General features: G+C 41.0%; 1 protein-coding gene across 11 annotated transcripts in view; it reads left to right on the top strand.

The window, feature by feature from the left end:
* The window catches only part of PLCB4 (phospholipase C beta 4), a 219,958-nt gene that overhangs the window by 140,770 nt on the left and 59,987 nt on the right, over nt 1–19,201 (top strand). For 10 of the 11 annotated variants that reach the window (XM_077926467.1, XM_028722213.2, XM_077926463.1 and 7 more), the window contains 6 exons: nt 7,187–7,266; nt 8,477–8,530; nt 9,291–9,372; nt 10,391–10,491; nt 11,072–11,129; nt 18,523–18,631. In XM_077926467.1, the coding sequence (XP_077782593.1) occupies nt 7,187–7,266; nt 8,477–8,530; nt 9,291–9,372; nt 10,391–10,491; nt 11,072–11,129; nt 18,523–18,631 (484 nt within the window). The remainder of the gene's footprint in view (nt 1–7,186; nt 7,267–8,476; nt 8,531–9,290; nt 9,373–10,390; nt 10,492–11,071; nt 11,130–18,522; nt 18,632–19,201) is intronic. The other variant, XM_077926468.1, reaches the window with a different exon arrangement.

Here is a 19,201-nt window from a genome sequence, read left to right as displayed (position 1 = left end):
AACTAAAGACAGGTTTAAAAATGATACAAAATTAACATCTAGTGTAGACCTTTTATTCTTTGTAATAAATGTATTTATTTGCTTTTTCAAATTAAAGTTTTACAGTCACATATCCAACATACAATCTGCTTTGTGGATTCTATTGTCAGTCATTCCTTCCTGCATCTTTTGTAATAATCCAATTTTTTTACCTCTCCATTGTGTCCAAAATTCACTATTAAACTACAAGTGTTATTCTAATATTAATGATTTTAACTGTTTACAATAGTTTCTAAGATAAATTATAAATTTTCCCCATTATAAAATTTTCCCATTAACATTTTGGTCTTCCTGATTTCTGATTCTTCTGGTCATTTTTGCCATTTCAGCATAATCCATAAAATTTAATTTGCCATTCTTCTCTAGTAAGGACTTGATCTTCTTTCCATCTCTGGGCCAATAACATCTGCACAGCTGTGGTTGCATTCATAAATAGTCTTTTCTGCTCCTTTGGGATTTCGGTGCCTACGTTAGAATTCCGAACGTAGACCTTTTAATCCAACCAGTAAATCTTCTTGAACCAGATGTCAACTCTCTTCAGAAAGTGTGAATAATGGGTGTCCCTTGTATCTCAGTTGGGATACTGTTCCACAAAATGGGCAGCTGCACTGACAGTCCTTCTGATATTTTCGGGATGTTAAGGAAAAGCTGTTCTGCAAAATTCAATAACCTACAGAGAATAAAAGGGATGATGGCTGTATCAGCAGCTCTTGTTTGGTGCCATCGGTACCCACGCTGCTTTATAAGGTTAACATGAGCAAAAGAGATCAGAATATAATTCAGACATGAAGTAGGGTAGAGAAACAACTTCCTCCGGCTGGAGGGAGTTGAGGAAAGCAATGGGGTAAGAAGACATGAATGTGAGCAAATGATGGTGTTGACATTTCTCTGAAAGCAGAAATTACTGCTTGAGTGCTGATGGAAAGTATAGTTGTGTATTTCCAAGCGTGCTTATTCCAGCCATTCTCGTATGTTGAACCCAGCGACTGGAGATGTTTTCAGTTGAAAATGACTAGGTGAACTGGCCCTTTGCCCTGTGGAATGTCCTATTTCAGTGCTAACAAAGCTTGTTTTCATCCTGAATAGAAACAGAAACCACTCAAGTACTTTGTGGGTCCCAAACATTGATTGGGTGTGGCTTCTGGGTGAAACTTGTTTTTCAGTAGTCGCCTCTTTCCTGGGTGCTGCCATTTACTAGCTTTTCCAGAGAGACAAAAAACAAATAATAGAATGTTCCGTTGTTATACGAAGATAGTCATGTTATGGTCATTGTCTGATCTGGCAAGAAGCAGTAACTGAGGTCCTTCATAGTGGGGCCTGTTTGTCTTCACATTCTACTTTTTCTGGCAGAGAAATTACTCCACGAAAATGGGGGAAAGGAGAAATATGCCCAACTGCTGTGTGTTAAGGTTAGGGATAGCGGGGAAATTTGGTGCAGTCCACATTTTAATGGACACCTACCTAATTCACAGGACGTGGGTGGCACTGTGGGTTAAACCACAGAGCCTAGGACTTGCTGATAAGAAGGTCGCCGGTTCGAATCCCCGTGACGGGGTGAGCTCCCATTGCTTGGTCCCTGCTCTTGCCAACCTAGCAATTCAAAAGCACGTCAAAGTGCAAGTAGATAAATAGGTACTGCTCCGGCGGAAAGGTAAATGGCGTTTCCATGCACTGCTCTGGTTCGCCAGAAGCGGCTTAGTCATGCTGGCCACATGACCCGGAAGCTGCTCGCCAGCTCCCTTGGCCAATAAAGCAAGATGAGCGCCACAACCCCAGAGTCGGCCACAAGTGGACCTAATGGTTAGGGGTCCCTTTACCTTTACCCTACCTAATTCACACTTCCCAAAACAATGCATGAAACCAAACACTGCTCTCTTTCGATATGTGCACCTCTCTGAATTTTGCGATGCAGTTCCCCAACCAAGAAGAGTGGACAATAATGTGCACATTTAAAGGAAGGTATGCATGAAAATGTACACATAAGTAGGGGGGATGCATTGCATTTGGGAAAATTGCCGCAGATTGTGAACATTACACTGTTTACAGTGAATATTGCATTGTTTACAGTGAATATTACACTTTACAGTGAATGAACACTGCTTACAGAATGTGTTTATTAGGAGCAATGTGCACTCAAATGCTGACAAATTTTCATGAGGCTCAAACACATGTAGTGATGTGGAAATGTGCTGAACTGAACTCAATATTATAAAAATGAGAAACGGAGAGAAACCAGAACTGACAACATTGCCCATTCCTAGTTACATTCAAAGCTTTTAAACTTGATTCACAATAAATTTCTTGCAGATACTGCACCAAATAACTGAAAACAGGCATTCTTCATCCTGGTCTTGTGAAGGTCAGGTTAAAGTCAGGTTAAATGGCGTAAGGGTAGAAGGCCTCCTAGCTTAAAATAGGTGTGTGGAGAACTATTATAGGAGGAAGCACTGAGATTAAAAAATGTAATTAATAAATAGGATTGTATATTCTATCCACCCAAGATTTTAGAGCTTTGTTTATGTACAGCATCCATTTTTATCTCCCTGCCCATTTACGTAGGAAAGAGGCAACACATTATCAATATGAATGGCAAATAAAGACTGACAAATCCTCTGAATGAGAATTCCCCACCTCCCTGTATGGCTGTCTAAAGAATCCTGGTTTTCCACCAATTTAATTCTTCTTAGAACCAAGAGGGATGTAATACCATTTGAAAACTGGAGTTTATTTCAATGGTTTTCTTAGTTTCTTTATCTCCTTAGCTGTGTGGTACAGTGTACTACTGCTGACACCTGGTGGCATTCTTGCAAAAGAAGGCATAATTTTTTTTAACTAACACGTGTCTCTTTCAGTACTTATGGGTTTTGTTTGGTTTTGTTTTAAATTATTAGATGGGGGGGAGCAGTGGTTTTTCAATATTCAAGATTATTTTGAAAGTTTCATTTTTATCTTATTTTTAAAGAGAAATGGAGGTACAATGGAACAGTACTGTGGTGACAGAATGAATCAGCTTATCCCACTTGTTTTTGTTTCCGTGAAGTAACGTTTTCTGTAATTGGTTGTGTAAGCATCTCAACAGTTTATTGGGGAAGCCCTTGTAATGGGAAGTCACAGCAATTATTATTATTACTACTACTACTACTACTATTATTTTATCCTGACTTTCCTCCAAACATCTCCACTCCCCATTTTTATCAGGTTAGGCTGAGGGGCTGTGGCCAGTCCATGGTCACTTAGAAAACTTCATGTGGGAATCTGATAATGGTTGAGAGAAACAGTATTATGAGAGATACAGTATAATCACATTTTAGGATAAGCCTGTCAATGGCTACTAGTCATGATGGCTATGTACTGCCTCCATTATTGGAGTTGGTATACTTCTGAGTTCGAATCGCCACCACGGGGTGAGCTCCCGTTGCTCAGCTCCTGCCAACCTAGCAGTTCGAAAGCACGTCAAAGTGCAAGTAGATAAATAGGTACCACTCTGGCGGGAAGGTAAATGGCGTTTCCGTGTGCTCTGATTTCCATCACGGTGTTCTGTTGCACCAGAAGTGGTTTAGTCCTGCTGGCAATATGACCCGGAAGCTGTCTGTGGACAAATGCCGGCTCCCTCGGCCACTAAAGTGAGATGAGTGTCACAACCCCAGAGTCTTTTCCGACTGGACTTAACAGTCAGGGGTTCACTTTACCTTTTTATACTTCTGAATAGCAAGTGGGCATGCCAGTCAGAAGGTCAGCGGTTCGAATCCCCGCAGTGGGGTGAGCTCCCGTTGCTCTGTCCCAACTCCTGCCAACCTAGCAGTTTGAAAGCACACCAGTGCAAGTAGATAAACAGGTACTGCTGTGGCGGGAAGGTAAACGCCATTTCTGTGTGCTCTGGTTTCCATCACAGTGTTCTGTTGCACCAGAAGTGGTTTAGTCCTGCTGGCCAAATGACCCAGAAAGCTGTCTGTGAACAAACACTGGCTCCCTTGGCCTGAAAGCAAGATGAGTGCCACAACCCCATAATCGCCTTTGGCTGGACTTAACCATCCAGGGGTCCTTTACCTTTTTTACCTAGAGGAGGTATTTGCCCACCTGGAGTTTCAACGGGGCCTAATTTGTAGCATGTATACTTATAGCCGCAGACGAAGTGGGAAGTTTGATATCGAAAACCATCCCACAACTGCTGCAGTTATGTAAAACTACTCTGCAACTTATGTAAACTGCCCTGCAATTTACACCATCGTTTCCCGATCAGATATTGGCCAGAAAGGCTCTTGTATTCATGCTGTTCTGGCAGTTTATGCTTCGGCTGCCAAGACTGCTACTGACTGCAGATGGTGTTCCACAGAACCATCAAATTAAAACTTGACAATTTTGGAAATTCTGGGTATGGATGATAATGAAATGGGAGTCACGAGTCAGCGTGATAGTCACAGAAAAGATACCTTAATGAGTGTGGAAACGATTTCCAGGGATGAAAAATAGGAAGTAAGGGAACGCAATGTAGCAGGATCATTGTGTAGGCTTAAGAGCTTCCTACCAATTGCTGTTTCTTTCCTGTGAAGTCTTCTAGGCAATTCACAGTTGTAAAGTTCTAAAATAGATGCCGTTAATGCCAGCACAAATTACACGTTACTTAATTTGGGCTAAAATTGGCAACGGTAGCTGAAGTAGAGAGGCTCATATTTGTGCGGGCTATTAATGGAACACTTAATAAATCAATTAGGGGGGCCTGACCATGGAATGTTATGTTGCTGTAGCTTCAGCATCTATCTGGTGGCATAAACTTGTTTGTCCAACTAGAGGCAATTCTAGTTTAAAACAGTAGTTAGCCCCCTCAGCGAATAGGCTGCTTTCAGGAAAGGTTTGATATAAAATATGCGGAAAGGTGGCTTTCCTCCAAGGAATACAAGATATTGCACAGGGTTCTGCCTCTCCCCCATTTTATTCAAATAACCACCCTTTGAGGTAGGGTAGGTTCACCCAGTGAGTTTGATGGCTTCTGGGTGACTTAAACCCTGGTCTCCCAGATTCTAGTCCAACACTCTACCGCACTGGCTTTCTCATTCAGACTTCTCTGGGGAAGTGGTTGGGCCAATGAAAAACCTCTGTGACCCCATGTCTCGGAAGCACAGGCTGAGTGGAAGTGTGGATGAGGCCAAGTCGTCCTTTACTCCTTCACCTCTGCACCAATAGGAACATTTCCACCACAGACACACAGCTTACAAGGCAGAGGGCCTTCTCAGTACAGTGGTACCTCGGGTTACATACGCTTCAGGTTACAGACTCCGCTAACCCAGAAATAGTGCTTCAGGTTAAGAACTTTGCTTCAGGATGAGAACAGAAATTGTGCTCCGGCGGCGTGGCAGTAGCAGGAAGCCCCATTAGCTAAAGTGGTGCTTCAGGTTAAGAACAGTTTCAGGTTAAGTACAGACCTCCGGAACGAATTAAGTGCTTAACCCGAGGTACCACTGTAGTGGCACCCTCCCCGTGGAACACCCTCCCATCAGTTTTCCAGGAAATAAAGAACTATCTGACTTTTAGAAGACATCTGAAGACAGCCCTGTTTAGGGAAGTTTTACATGTTCCTGGGGCAACGTAGTCAGTACTACAACTACATTAGAACATGTGCAGGGGCTGTCATGACAGCCAGTTTGGGTAGGAAATTTGTCCTGTTATTGCTAGATTTTTCAAAAATACGGAAAGAAAACATTTAAGAAGGGGAATCGATGGCCATGACTCGGATGAGTGTGGGATGCATCTAGGGCTAGGCATTCAGTTGTGTCATTCCTAGCTTCTGAAACAACAAATGGGCCAGAACTATGTTTCGTGTAGGTGCTGAAATCCCAATGGAGCAGAAAAGATTATTTATGTATGCAACCACGGCTGCATGGATGTTATTGGCCCACAGATGGAAAGAAGATAAAGTCCTTACCAGAGAAGAATGGCAGATGAAATTGATGGATTATGCCGAAACGGCAAAAGTGACCGGAAGACTCAGAAATCAGAAAGACCAAAATTTTAATACGGAATGGGGAGAGTTTACCATTTATCTTAAAAATCATTGTAAATAGTTAGTGGGATTGGAACAACACTTGTTGTTCAGTGGGATTGGAACAACACTTGTAGTTTAATGGTGAATTTTGGGTATAACGGAGATGTAAAAGATTTGGATTATTACAAAAGATGCAGGAGGAAATGGTTGACAATAGGACACACAAAGGGGAGGGGGGAAGTGCAGGAGATTCCTTAGGATCTTGTTTTTATGATGTATGTTGGATATGTGAGTGTAAAACTTTAATTTGAAAAGCCAAATAAATAAATTCATAATTAAAAAGAACTATGTCACGTGTAATATATAAGCAAAGAGCTGTTTTAGCGTTACGACGAAAAGACTAAGCTATGAATAAGGAATTATCTGCCTTGAACCTCACCCCTGTAATGAGCAGGCTAAGGGTCTTTGGTAAGCCTCTGTCCTCTTAGGATTCGTTCACACTTCCAATTGTCCCACCGCCCCCCCCCAAAAAAAACCCCTACTGAATTGGAACAAGCATCCGTCAGTTTTTCTGTGGAGTGTCGTTTGTTCTGATTCAGCAGTAAACAGCAGGTTTCTTGGCATGGGACAGACAAAAGTGTGGACAAGCCCTCAGCCTCAGTTCTGTTTCTGCAGTGTGGGAACAACAACACTTATGTAGGTGACATGGTAATTATAAGGATTGAAACAAGACAATATATGAACACTTAACATAAACAAGCTATGATGATGATCAGTGCTTTTTTTCTGGGAGGACGCAGGGGTATGCATACCCCTAAACATTTTGTGAATCTAACGGGAGAAGAAACTATTAAAAAACAACAAGTTTCTCTAACACGGTGAATTGTCAGTTCTGTTGCTACCCCCGATAGTGGCCTTTTGTCCATTTACTGTATTTATTTTTCTCAATTTGAACTATAAAATAATGGTTTTCTTGAGTCAAAATGAGAGTACCCCTAAACTTTTTTTTTTTAGAAAAAAGCACTGATTATTATTATTATTATTAATTCTGCAGCAACATGGAGGGATACTTTGCCGTTGAAGTGAGCGCCGTGGCAATAATGTTCTCTTTTTCTCCTTTTGGTATTTCCAGCGGCTGAATGCTTAAGCGCTTTTCTTGTCTTTCAGCAATGGGTGGATGGACTCCGATCAATCATATGTAACTTTCGAGCTAACAATGTCTGCCCCATGACATGCCTCAAGAAACAGTAAGCCTTTTCTTCCCTCACCTCTTCAATTCTTGTTTTGTTTCTGGCTTCATATTTCTTAGCATGCATTTCCCCCCAAAAATTCCTTTCCTTACTTGGTCCAGCAGGAGATAAATATCTGGGCAGTCTGCAGGGGACATTCCCCACAAATTCAAACATCCATGAGAAATGTGGTGTTAATTTATTCTTCATCTTTTTTTCCACAAATAAAAATGTTCCCAAAGTCAAATACGGTCTCAGGAGTAAGAGAGTTCAATGGTGGACATAACAATCCGTTGAGAGATGCGGCTGTGGCTGTTGGCCCCATCTGAACTTTTCCTGGTTCAGGAAGGAGAATGTCTGCCCAATTATGTATGTTCTGGTTAACATTTTGATTTGTAGTGGGTCCATTTCCCCCCCTGAGCTTCTTCCAAGAATTTTCTGAAATGGCAAGAGTTGATCCATTCAGGATGCTTCCCCACCAGCCCTCCATTGTATTCAGAATTCCCTGAAGCGAGTTTATCTCCTCCTCTATTTATAAGCCCTCCTTTTGAGTCTCCAAAAATTCCAGCATCTGCAATCGAAGATAGTGGCAAGGTGTGAAGGGGAAAGCTTCACTTCAGGCTTTTATTCAGCCCCAAAGCCTAATCAACAGCACATTTACAGGTCAAAAGAACTCTGGAAAATCCAGTTAAGAGGGGCTTTGGGGTCCTATGGCCCCCAGATCTTTTGAGACTCTCATTTACTCAAAATTCTGTTGTTTTTCATCTAACAAACCCTCAGCCTGTTGATGTGCTTTCAATGGACAGAGTTTTTTTGATCAAGGTTGTGGGAGCTTGCGGACATTGCCAAACTAATGCTTGGGCAGAACTTGTTTATAGCCTCTCTGTAAGCCCCAGTCTGTGCTATATGGCTATAGCTGGGACCAGAGCTGTTGTCAGTCCCATGGGCTTAAGGGGCTGGATTCATCGTGGTCTCCCTCATGGAACATAGGAAAATCATGATGAAATTCACCTTAACACCAAGTGGATTCTTAAACAATTTGCATGTGTTTTTCCAAGGGTATTTCTCAGATCTCTCTCAGGGTAAAATCTGTGAGTCCCACATTATATACGCATCAGTAGAAGCATGTACAGAAATATGAGGTACTTCTCTGCACTTCCTCCCCCCCCCCCTTTATTTTAGCATGTTAACCAATATGTTTTCTTCCTTGTTTTCCCTTAACTTCTAGCTGGATGAAACTGGCATTTCTGACAAACGCTAATGGCAAGATTCCAGTTAGAAGGTAAGCACATTGTGCAGTTGTTGAGCGATGAGCCCAGCAACAGTTGTGATTCCCCGTCCCAAAGCGAGTTAGAGTTCTTTCCAAATCATACACCTTACCGGGGATACTGAATTCTGTAGCCTAAAATATACATTGGATTTGTAGCCCCAGAATGCCAATGGTTACTGATATATTTCAAAGCAAAAAATAAAAATAAAAATCTGAGGGATGGTTGAAACTACTAGATCATCTGTTGAAATAAGGTATATTCAAATGGGGATCACTGATATAATTTCCGTGCTCAAATATCAACTCCCACAGACAAAGCATACAACATTGCATCAGAACTAGTGGTATGCTCTGAAGACTAGTTATCATAAAAGATTTGGACTGAACTTCTGCAGCGGAAACTTGAATGCCTCTTTCTCCCTGCCAACATCGAGAATTTGAGCTCTTTGAGGCATGGGGAACTTGGAAAAGTTCCTAAAATTCTGTGGGTCTGGGAATCTTTGGGCTGCTTTGGATATGAAGGGAGTCTAAGTTGTCTTTTCCCTTTCTAAGTAATCTCAGGGGAGGAGGGAAAATTGGCTTTATTATTATTATAAATAAATAATGCAGAACTATGGAACTGGAAAAACAGCCACTCTTATTAGTAAAGTGGATCTGCAGCATGTGTGAATGTGTGTGCTCAGCACCCAAGGAAGCCTCTGTAGGTGGAAGAGGTTATGCTGATGGGAATGCAGAATGCCCTTTCAATAATATATCTATTGTTTTCCTCTAGCATTACCAGAACTTTTGCATCAGGTAAAACTGAAAAAGTGATCTTTCAAGCACTTAAGGAATTGGGTCTCCCCAGTGGAAAGGTATAAACATTTAATATTCAAGAATATTGGACTTTATTTTTAATCTGTGTCATGAGTAAAAACAAACATTGCTGGTGGAAGGTTACTCACGGCCACTTTGAACCACCTTTAGCAAACTATCAGAGGCTTGCCATATTTCAGAAAATCTGGACAAAGAACTTTTTTTGCAATTATCTCAAAAGACGAAAAGATGTTTCTGAGCTATTTTTAAGGCCTTTCGCCAAAATCATCACTTCCGACATGGGTTACCATACGTCTGGCAATGTCTGGGAAGTTCCAGACGTATTGCCAGCCCTACTAAATTAATTAGTTCTTTTGCAAAGCTGCTTCTTCTTTGGCGATCACTCGTAGCTGAATAAGATTGTGAATAAGATTGTCTTCAATAAGCACAGTTTTAACAGTGAGAATGTAAGTGACTGTGGAGGCCAATTCTGGATCCACACGTCCTCCCACAGTGGGGACATAGGTTTCCGGGCAGAAGTTGATCACGGTGAGGGTTTGCCAAGCGTGCCTTCCTCTTAGCACGTTTCTCCCTTTCATTCTGAGTTTGAGCGTCTTCAAAGCCCATGACACCTTTGGTAAATTCTCCAGCTGAAGCACTCACAGGCCAGTGTTTCCCAGTTGTCGGTGTTTATACTACATTTTTTTTAATACACACTAAACATTGCACATACTGCTGTGAATGTATCCCAGTACTCTTGCTTTTTTCTGTCAAATGATAACAGGCAAGACACTCAGTGCATCCATTTGTATGAGGGTTGTGTAAAATGATTGTTTTCATCCGGGAGTTTCCACTTGCCAGTTAGCATTCCAACAGTGCTTTAAACTGGTGTCATTATGCAGGAAATCTCCTAAGTGTCCTGTGCTGTGTTAGTCTTAAACAGTAGTTAGATCTGGGTATTATTGGAAAGAATATATCGGAGCGCTGTTTTGATTCAGTATTAATTTTGAGTTTGTTGAGTAAAATATTATGGAAGTGTTTGGGGCTAGTATAGTCATGTTTCTTCTTCCTTTACAGAATGATGAAATAGAGCCTTCGGCCTTTACTTACGAGAAATTTTATGAACTGACTCAGAAGATATGTCCTCGAACGGATATAGAGGATCTTTTTAGGAAAATGTAAGTTGATCGCAGTATAAAATGAATTTAATTTTCTGATTACTGAATCCAAGGATGATAAATATTACTGTGCCATGACTTTTTTGCCATATTAATATTAGCAGTCAGGTCTACATTCTTCTACAAAGATTTACCCAAAGTAAATGTTCAGGCTGCGTTTTTCAGGATCTTCTGCATTAAGAGAAGCACCTGGAAGGAAATGTTTTTGAATTGGCTTTACTAACCTATAATATTAACCTGCTGTTTTTAAAATTATTAACACAATATGTAAACTAACTAGGTTAAGAAAGTCTTAATGTCTGAAATTTCATACACTAAGATTTTAATGTGGAAGACTTACATGTTGGTTTGTTGATCCCTTTTATCTGTTAAATAATGAAATGGAGAAAAAGTTCCTGTTCTGTAGAAAACAGTTAATATTACCCATTACAATAGTGACTGCTTTGGAAACACAAAGCTTAGATCAGTGGTAGAATATTAGTTCTGTGTTGAGAAAATTTAAAAAAATGTCAACATGTAAATCATATCTGCTGTAGCATCTTATATGAAAACTTACTTTTTCTAATAAATTTCTTTTCAGCAATGGAGACAAAACTGATTATTTAACGGTAGACCAATTAGTGAGCTTTCTAAATGAAGTAAGCTTTTTCATACATTAACTACCATACAAGTCTGTCTGCCGTGGCTTGCTTCTTCTCATTGCATGATCCATGCTACCATCTGCTGTGGTTTTGATCCGCTGATCTTTCCATTTTGGCAATACCCAGGTGCAAAAATCAGCTCCACCTTGATACATTCTCCTGCTTTCTTCATGTGCCTTTGCAAATTGCTTGTGTTGATTACTTGCCGTAGTGTGTAGCTGTTGTGTGTGTGTGTGTGTTATTGACTGCTTTGTCAATATATTCAATGCAATTTTAACTGAAGTGATCTTTTGCTTTTAGGAGTCAAATGTTTCTGGACCAATCCTTCTAAATATTGATGGGGAAGCAGAGGGGAGATTGAGAATTGGGCTTCTGCATGTAGTAATGGGAGTTCTTAGTGCCCATTTGCTGTTTCAAAAAAATGTGTGATGCAGTGTCCCCCCCCCCCCCCGGTATGCTTTCTGATGAATCGTAAGAAGTATGGCACTTGCAGTATGTCCTTTCCAAAAGCAAATTGATGACGATGTAGTATTTAGTGAGTTAAATATCTGGATAAAAAGTGTTCTTCATGGAAGGTTCTTTTATTAATAAATGTGTTAAGATGAGTACACATGATATTTATGTGGCTGAGTCAAAGTATAGCCTGCAATTCATTTGTCTTCAGCTAACTCTTAAAAGTCAACTGTTCCATTTCTGTTACATAGTGTCCTGTTTCAAGCATGATGAAGGGTGGGCTTTATTTTATTTTATTTAAAAAAAAAGGTTGAAGAGGGACTGTGTCAAAGATAAATTGCATCTCACCCTCCTTTAGTCATCGCTGTGCTGTTATTGTTGCTTTAGGGACTGATTTGCCTACCATGTTTCCATTGGCTCACTTTGGGGGGGGGGTGTGCCCCTACTCTCCTTACAGTTGCTGGAGCTCCTGTCACATCCTCTCTCACTCATTATGGAAAGATTGCCCTTGACCCTTGCTCAGCCACTTTTGTTCGTTCTAGGATGGTGCCATTTTAAGATAAAGCCAAGCAACTCTTCTTTCTGCCGCTCCTCCATCTCCAGTGCTCTTTTCCCTAAGTAACGGAGAGAGGATTCAGGAGTGCTGATGATATGAAAACCATGAGTGGTTTGGGCAGTGAGAGGACAATCAGAAAACAAGGGAGAACAGCAAGGAGTGAAGAATAGACCCCTCCTTTCACCATTTTCGCCTGCCAACCTAGCAGTTCGAAAGCACCTTCAGGTGCAAGTAGATAAATAGGGACCGCTTACCAGCGGGAAGGTAAACGGCGTTCCGTGTGCTGCGCTGGCTCACCAGATGCAGCTTTGTCACGCTGGCCACGTGACCCGGAAGTGTCTCCGGACAGCGCTGGCTCTCGGCCTATAGAGTGAGATGAGCGCACAACCCTAGAGTCTGGCAAGACTGGCCCGTACGGGCAGGGGTACCTTTACCTTTACCTTTCACCATAAACCTCATCTATGAAGTGCTTTTCTCTAGTATAAATTTAATTGAATGAAAGTTTCAAGGATGCTCCCTTCTTTAAAGCTTTTAGGCATGATTGCTTAACTTTTATATACAGTGGATTCTCGGGTTACGTTACCTTTGGGTAACGTAACTTTTGGGTTGCAAACACGGCAAACCCAGAAGTATACATGTGCGCATGCGCAGAAGCGCTCTGCATGCCGTGCACATGCACAGAAGCCCTCTATCGTGCTATGCGTGTGCACAGAAGCGGCGACTCTAGATACTGACTTTTTGGAGTACATACAGACCCCCGGAACTAATTAAGTTTCTATCTGGAAGGTATTGCACGATCAATTAACTTATTTCAGCCAATAGACCAAAGAAGAAGAAGCACACAATATATAGGAATCTCAGAACAAACGGATTCAAAGGTGCAAAACAAAAGCAATCATATGCAATTATAACAATCTCATTAGTCCTTGGAGATGTTCCTTTTAGTTTCAAGTGTTCAGTTGTTTTCGTGTTCTCCCTGTTACTGATAGAGATTTAGCCACCACCTTTGGGGCTTTTATCTTCTGTTGGATATTTAACATAAAATGGAACTGACATTAGTTTGGTCAGTAAAGGACCAGTCATATACTGTTGAATCCCAGCACAGAAATTATAAAACAGATGGACATGTTCTACAGATTCTGCCTCCTGGTTATTACAGTCTTAATGAAAGAAGGCTGTCAATATATCTGCCCCAAAGCAAATTAAATCAGGCCAGAAGAAAAGCTTAATTAGCAACTTACATAATGCTGAAGTAGGAGTGGGTCGTAAGAGTTACCCAGAAACAGATTGTACATGAACAAGCCAGAAGTTCTTGAAATGAAATGCCCCCAAATCATTTTTGGATGAGACGGGGCTCAGGTATTATCAGATGTGCTTTGGTTGCATTCAGAAAATCATATCTTCACTTATATTATTAAAGCCGAGAGATATGCAAGTGTTCTACCTATGCAAGCAGTCATTCTCCCTTTGCAGTGAGCCACAGTTAAACCATGAAGTCTCAAATTGGCCATCGTTTCTGGTGTTGCCTGAACTGAGAAACTATGGTTGGCAGCTTTAGAACAAGACAGAAGCAACTTCAGACCATAGATGTAGGAAACAATGACTGACGAGGGATGGACCATTGATCAGATACAGCAGGACTGGTGCAATGAAGTTTTAAATTGGATAGCATGGAGAGAATGTAAAAGTCTTGAGAAAATATTTAATGGTGGGAAGGAGGCAATGATTTCTTGTTTACAAGTACTCAAGGTTTTCTTGCTTCTTCCACTTCTGCTTCTATTTTCCTGCATTGCCTATCTGTGAACTGATACTGGGAGTTCATGTGTAATGTAGTGAGGATAGGAGACAGTTGTTGCAATAACTGAAACTGCCCCTCTTTGTTACTCAAATGTTTTGAGTATTTTATTGGAACTGAAGATGGTGACCTTTCCACTGACCATGAGCGGTATGATTTTTTTGTTGGCACGTGCAATTACCTGCATGCTGACATTCTGTTTTTATGGGAAACTCAGCAAGGGACCAGCATATGTTCTACTGCTTTCATATTTCATCAGCTTTAACTTAGATATCCAAGAATTCAGTGTAACTTTCAGTGTGACTGCTTGTAGCAGAGATTGCGTGTTCAGACCCAGAAACCTCCCCCCTAAATAAATTCACACTTGACTCAAATTTTTGCTTTGGTTTTTGGCAGAATTTTGGCCACAACTTTATTGATTACAGAAAGTGACTGGTTGCATAGGCTCTGGTTCGACTAGCTCCCTGCCACACAGGTAGCGCTGACCCAGGGCACCAGCATAGGTCAGCCAAGGGTGAACACCTGGATAAGCAGAAAGCCGGGAAAGGGCTAACTCCGCCACCCAAATGTCCCCCTGGACTCAGGCACGGGCACAACCCCCTCTCAGGGGTTGACCAAATCATCGAGTCCCTGGATGACTTTAACGGGATACCCTACACATAGGGATTGCGAGAGCGTTCTCCCATCCCTATCACCTGAACCAGAGCCTATCTGCAACCTTACAAGTTGTGACGATTTGCTATGTGGCAGGTGAAACCCAAATGGCACCAGCCAATCAGCCAAGTGGGGGAAATTCCTGCTGTACCCCTGTCCCTATGACAGACGACACACGACGGCATAGCAAGGTCAAGCACAAAGCCCTAAAAGTAGGGAGAGGTGGGCTGGTGTTTTGAATGCACGCACCGAAAGAAGAAGCTCTGGGTCACGTGCATGGACATAAATAGGTCCCTTGAACCATTTGGACTGCGTCCCGTTGGCCAGATTGCACCCAGCTATGAGGGACCTACCAATCGGGTGGCTGACCAATTGTGGCTGACCAGTTGTACCCACCCACAACACAGGATGTCGGTTGTCCAGGTCTCACCGCAATACGTGCCCTCTTTAAGGGAGGACCTGATTTAAGAGAGTTGCATGTCTTGATTTGTCAATGTCTCTTAAAAATTAATATTAACTTAGGCAGTAGACACAATGAATGTTTTCACTATGAAGAACAGAACCTCAAAATACTTAAGAAATTACAACAGATGTCTTTTGTTGTCTCTTATATTAGACAGTCCACTCTGAAACTGTTGATCTGCAACATACGGTGCTCTGCATTCAATCTTTGAAACTCTCATTAGTGAATTTCACAGCTGGGCACTTACTTTAGTTGAAGGATTTCCATAGTTATATATTTATTTTGCTTGCATATGCTTAGAAGTCTCCAGCTGAAATGTGCTTGGCTGTTGTTTTCGTTATTCAGTGGAGAATCAGGCGCACAATGTGTTGATCTAATCTAATCTAATGTGTTGATCTAATCTAATCTAATGTGTTGATCTAATGACAGAGTAACACCCTTACATTCCGTGGACTCTTGTTAGTAGTGAATTTGAACCCATTTTTAAAACTCATCTTCTCAATTTTTAAAAAACTGTAGCTGCTTTTTGCTAATTGACTTTATTTTGTAGATCACTTAGGGCCATATTTAGAAGGCAAAGAAATAATAGCACATTGTTAGTGGAGACTAGTCTCTTAGAAGCGATTTGAGGTATGTTTGGCCATCTTGCAGAATTGATGCAATAGCAGTTCAAGCCCTAGAATTTTAGAAGTCTCCTGCAAATAAACCTGAATTCACAACAATAATTCTGGATATTACACAATTCACATGTTTCATCTAAGGAAATTAAGGATGCAATTCTATGCACACTTTCTTGGAAGAAAGTCTCACTGCTGGGGGGGGGGTGATTTTTCCTCCCTGTCTCTTTGGCAAAAACTCCAGTCATCTCTCTGGTCTTCAGTTTTCTTATATCCTGATATATCCTCACCTGTGAGCTTTATTTCTCCAGCTTCACCATCCTCCACCATCTGAAAGCCTCCTGCTCCAACAAATTATTCCACCCTTTATACTTTGATGCTGCATATGTTTGGAATTCCATCCTAGAACTCCTTAATGAATCACTCCTCAAAACTCACCTTTCCCATGAAGGCTTTGGCACAGTCCCTTAGTTCCCATACGTTGCTGAGCCTGGAATTAAGCCTAAGCAAGTGTAACTGAAAGAACTGTATACTGCTTCCCCATTCACCCCTTCCTCCTCTCCCTCTGCTGTTTTTACTGCATTGAATTTTAGACTGTAAGCTTCTTGGGGCAGGGACCTTGTTCTCTGGAAAGTGCCGCACATGCTGGTAGTGCTACAGAAATAAAAACAACACACATTTTTTTCCTCTGCATCCATCATCAAATAACAACTTTGTCAGAATGCCGTAAATCTGTGATTAAACTTTCTATGTGGTTTAAACTCAATGGAGTACATGTTCATAATGTGTTTAATGTCACATTTACTTTGCATTTTGGTGTTGTGTTATTTTTTCATTTCTGCAGACCGATAATGCAAAAGAGCTTGTCTGTCTCATACTTCATCATATGACACAGCTGCTTTAACTCACTAGATCGCACAACCTTGTTAAATTGGCATTTCCCCAGGCAGTAAAGTGGTTCACTACTCTCACTACCAAACAGCCATTTATAATAAATCATTGAGGGAGCAGGTGAAACTACAGGTGTCAGTCATTTCCTTTCTCATTGCCCATACAGACATAATGAACTGTCATATGATAACACTTTCATTTCCAATGAATGTTGAGGGGGTTTCTTCTCTAGCATTAACCAGTCTTAGTGGAACGTGTCTAATTTTGTTCCATAAACCAGCTAAAATTATTATCCACTGTTCCCCAGCCCTTCCTCCCCCCTCATAAAATTTTATTAACACTTTTCATAATACAATAATATAAAAGAAACTAATCTAAATAAAAACAAAAACAGAGAAAGAGAAAACATGGAGTCCACTCTCAAAGGTAGCTCTTAATCAGGGGTCAGCAAACTTTTTCAGCAGGGGGCCGGTACACTGTCCCTCAGACCTTGTGGGGGGCCAGACTATTTTTGGGGGGGAAATGAATGAATTCCTATGCCCCACAAATAACCCAGAGAAGCATTATAAATAAAAGGACACATTCTACTCATTTAAAAGCATGCTGATTCCCGGACCGTCCATGGGCTGGATTTATAAGGCGATTGGGCCGGATCCAGCCCCTGGGCCTTAGTTTGCTTGCCCATGCTCTTAATCCTTGTTACCCACAGAAAGTGATGGATCTTCCCAGCTCTCACCTGGGAGTTTTCCTTTCTGCTCCCAGTCTCTCACCCTGAAATGTCTTCTCTTATGTGTCGCCTCTCACTCAAGCAAACTAGGTGTGCTTTTTTTGCAGTTTATATTTTGTTAAATTTCAAAAATGTCACATATACACACCAAAACATAAATTTTTTTTTTTTTGGGGGGGGGGGGTTTGTCGACTTTTCCTCCTGTTTTCCATTGTGTTTTTAATTTCTCCCCCTTGCTGCAACCTGTCCACTCTTTCTCAAATCATAACCACCATAAAATAATCTCTAATTCCTTCTGTTGCTCATAGTTCAGATCCTGCTCACAAATTCATCATACTATAATAATGCTTTTTTTTTCATTTTGTCTCAACCCAACCTTAACAAGCATAGTTACTGCAAGATGCAGTATCTTACATTGCAGTGTGTTTGATAAAATGGGCTTTTGCAATTTAAGTGACCGATATAATAATGAGGTGGGCACTCTTTCTGTGAGATATCTTATACCACTACTTCTAAAAAGAAAGTAAAATTGATGACAGCAGTTTTTCCCATCTTTGATATTTAAAATTTTGGCCCGTAACCTGAGCCCTACTCTTGTTTTCTTTGGGGCAAGATTGGCAACTGACATCATCTTTCTACTTAGTAACAATTTCCTACTTCCATGTCAATGTTTGCTCCCAATAACTTCAGCTTTGTTTGTGTTTATAACCTGAAATGTGTCCAGATGAACCTAAAAGGCTGATTAAGTTATTGATTGATTGTGTGAAATTCCTTAAATGAAACGCAGTATGGTTTTAAGGTTCTTTATGTATTGGCTTCCTCTTTGGATAAAAGCAGTACTGGTTTTCTACATGGAAGTTTAAAATAGATAGCAGTGAACTAGTTCCATCTGTTGTTTAAAACAGATTTCAGGAAAGAGGAGAGGAAATTATTAAGGAACCCTGAAATGGGGCAATAAATTATTTGCAATGTGCACTGCATGTGTTTCTTGCGTATGAACAACATTAATACACGTTATACAATTATACTGAGAATATTTAATAATTTAGCTACCAATGTTTGGATTTAAAAAAACAAACAAACCTAAACATTGAAACATGCATTGAACAATTGTGTTCTGGTTTTAAAACTAATTATCTGTCCCCTTCCCATGCTCTCATTAATAAGAGGTCTGTAGGAGTAAAGCTGTACTCTAGTTATCCCTCTAAATCCTGTTTTTCCCCTCTAATCTTAGCATCAACGAGATCCTCGGCTGAATGAAATTTTATTTCCCTTCTATGATCCCAAACGAGCAATGCAGATAATTGAGACATATGAGCCAGATGATGATTTAAAAAGCAAGGGTAAGAACCAGATCATAAATTTGTGATCATTTCTATAAAATGTACTGTTTTCTGCAAGATCCATCTTAACCTTTGTGTGAACATCATCCTATCTTGATCCTCCTTGAAATAAGCCTCCATTGAGGCGACTCAGTTATTTCCATCTTATACATGGAGGATTCAGTCAAAAAAAACACCTTTGCTAATTCTCTAGTACTCTCCAATGAACCTCGTTTACCCACATTCAGAAGATGTTGCAAGCCCTGCATGGTGCTTTGAAACCCCAACCATCTGTCAAATTGGATCTGCCAAGCTAGATTGTGGTATGGAACTGGCCTGAAGAGCTTATAAGGTTGGCTCCAGAGATTCGGATTCCGGTCTTGCAATTTCATACCTCGTGGTTTACTGGGACTTGCAAAGGCCCCGAAAAACACGGTCAGAGCTTTAACAAGATGGAAAGAGCTCTGCTGGGTCAGCACATAGGCCTGTCTAGTCCAGAAGGGAACAGGTTTGTGCAGCCAAGGCAACAGGATTTAATTCCTGCTCATTAGCTGAGTGGGGATTGGAGCCCTGGGCAGAAGTACACATGGA

The sequence above is a fragment of the Podarcis muralis genome, chromosome 3 (genome assembly GCF_964188315.1).
Source record: "Podarcis muralis chromosome 3, rPodMur119.hap1.1, whole genome shotgun sequence".
NCBI lineage: Eukaryota > Metazoa > Chordata > Lepidosauria > Squamata > Lacertidae > Podarcis > Podarcis muralis.
This window is presented reverse-complemented; position numbering and strand designations above follow the sequence as displayed.